The sequence below is a fragment of the Miscanthus floridulus genome, chromosome 19, assembly GCF_019320115.1.
Source record: "Miscanthus floridulus cultivar M001 chromosome 19, ASM1932011v1, whole genome shotgun sequence".
Classification (NCBI taxonomy): domain Eukaryota; kingdom Viridiplantae; phylum Streptophyta; class Magnoliopsida; order Poales; family Poaceae; genus Miscanthus; species Miscanthus floridulus.
The window spans coordinates 76,383,470-76,385,306 of NC_089598.1; the positions used below are offsets into that span (position 1 = coordinate 76,383,470).

The window sequence follows — 1,837 nt, forward strand, 5'->3', positions numbered from 1 at the left end:
CTGGTAGTCGCTAAGTGAAGCGAGCTGTGATGGACGCAATGAGTGCGGTGTGGTCCATTTCATATCCACAGAAGCTCGTCCAAGAGTTGCACTCGGCGCCATCGGCCAGCTTTTCGAACGACATCGTCGCGAGGTTCAAGGCGAAGGCGCCGCTTGTGCTTGCACCTTCCCCGACGACGGTAAAGAACAGCGTGCCACTCTTCTCACAAAGCCACCGCAACTTGATATGCGTCGTCCTCGACACCTTCAGCTGGTGTAGGTCGATCAATTTGTGCCTCTCCCATCGGCCAGCCGCCGTGCTCATGTCGTCGATGCTTCGCAAGTCCAAGGTGTCAACCTCGAAGCTAAAGATGTCCTTTGAGCATGCCCACGCTGATGAAGCTCAGCCTCCCGTCTGGCATCGTGCCGAGCAGCCGGTTGCCCGGCGGGGCGTTTGTCCCCCAGTATGGCACCATGCACACGTCCACGACCCCCGCGCCAGCGCCGTCCAGGCGCACGCCCAGAGCCCCTAGGTACATGGGCCAGTAGGCCACCCCGGCGAGCACGACGGCCTGGCCTAGATGACGTAGGGTGTGGCCTTTAATCTTGGCGCCTGGTTTCCTGGCTTCCGGCCCCCAGCTTCCGTCGCCGTCCGAGGACGAGGAGGTGGTGTAGCACCGCAGAGCTGTGAAGCCGCGGCGGTTGTAGACCAGGACAAGGCTGAAAAACAGTCCCGGCCGGCGAGGGCCAGGCGGTCCGTGTTCATCCAGCAGGTCGTCGGCGGCGAGTAGCGCGCATGCGTAGTCGTGGCCGGGGCCCGCGAGGGGCGGGAGAAGGGCCACGTTGCCCGTCATCGGGTTGCACACGGCGAGGGCGAGGTCTTCGGCACGGCGGGCGCCCACGCTCCAGAGCTCTAGGACGACGAGGCCGTTGCGGGACGCCACCGGACGCGCGTGGTGGAAAAGGCTGCCGCCTAGGAGGAGGCCCGGGAACGGCGAGCCAATGAGGCGGGTGGCGGACGCCATGGGCACGAACCACGGGCTCGGCTGCGACGAAGCTGCCAGCCGCCTCCGCCTGGTGTTGCCGTCGTCCGTGCCTCCGTGGAAGAAGCCGAGGGCGAGGTGGGGGAGAAGCCGGTCAGGCGGCGGCAGGGAACGGCAGATGGTGGTGGCCCCGCGCGCGGCCACGATGCGACCCCAGCGCCTACACGCGGCGGCGCAGCGGGCGATGTCGGCGGCGTCCGAGAACACCCGGGAGAAGATGGACCCGTAGAGAAGGTCGTCGGGCAGGATGGCCAGGGGGTCGTCGTCGGCCCCGGCGGCGCCGCGCCAGCAGTTTCGCCTCCTCGTTGAGCCGCGGCAGCGGGACAGCCACCCTTTGATGGCGTAGGGCGGCGGCGGCGTCGCCGCGGGAGAGCGGGCACGTCGTGTTGGAGGCATCGATGGGATTGGCACGGAAGGCTACAGCGAAAACGATCGTGGCCGCTGGTAACGAACGGAGCGCGATTTATAGGCGCTTCTTGGTTGTTGCTTGGTCCATCCAATTCGGGTCGGAGTCGGACTTTTTCTTTTCTCAGAAATCAAGAGGTTCGGACCCCTGTCCTACAGGCCGTCCGGTGTATTATTAATCTCTGTATAGTACACGATCCGTTTTAAATTATTGCAGATGGCGGTGGCCCCGCGCGCGGCCACGATGCGACCCCAACGTGCGAGAACACCCGGGAGAAGATGGACTCGAAGAGAAGCTCGTGCGTACGAACACATGCGCCGCGGTTGTCGAAGGACGTCGACGCCATCAGCTGAGTTGTCACGAAGGATGTTGGTCTTGAGATTCCATCTGGCCTGTCATGGATCAAGCG

The 1,837-nt window shown here is 64.3% G+C and overlaps 1 protein-coding gene across 1 annotated transcript; it reads right to left on the reverse strand.

Moving 5' to 3' along the window:
• Window positions 1-344: 344 nt before the first annotated feature.
• On the reverse strand, window positions 345-1,418 carry LOC136526203 (uncharacterized). Its single transcript, XM_066518951.1, has one exon. The coding sequence runs from the start codon at window positions 1,416-1,418 to the stop codon at window positions 345-347; it is 1,074 nt and encodes a 357-aa protein (XP_066375048.1).
• Window positions 1,419-1,837: the final 419 nt, after the last annotated feature.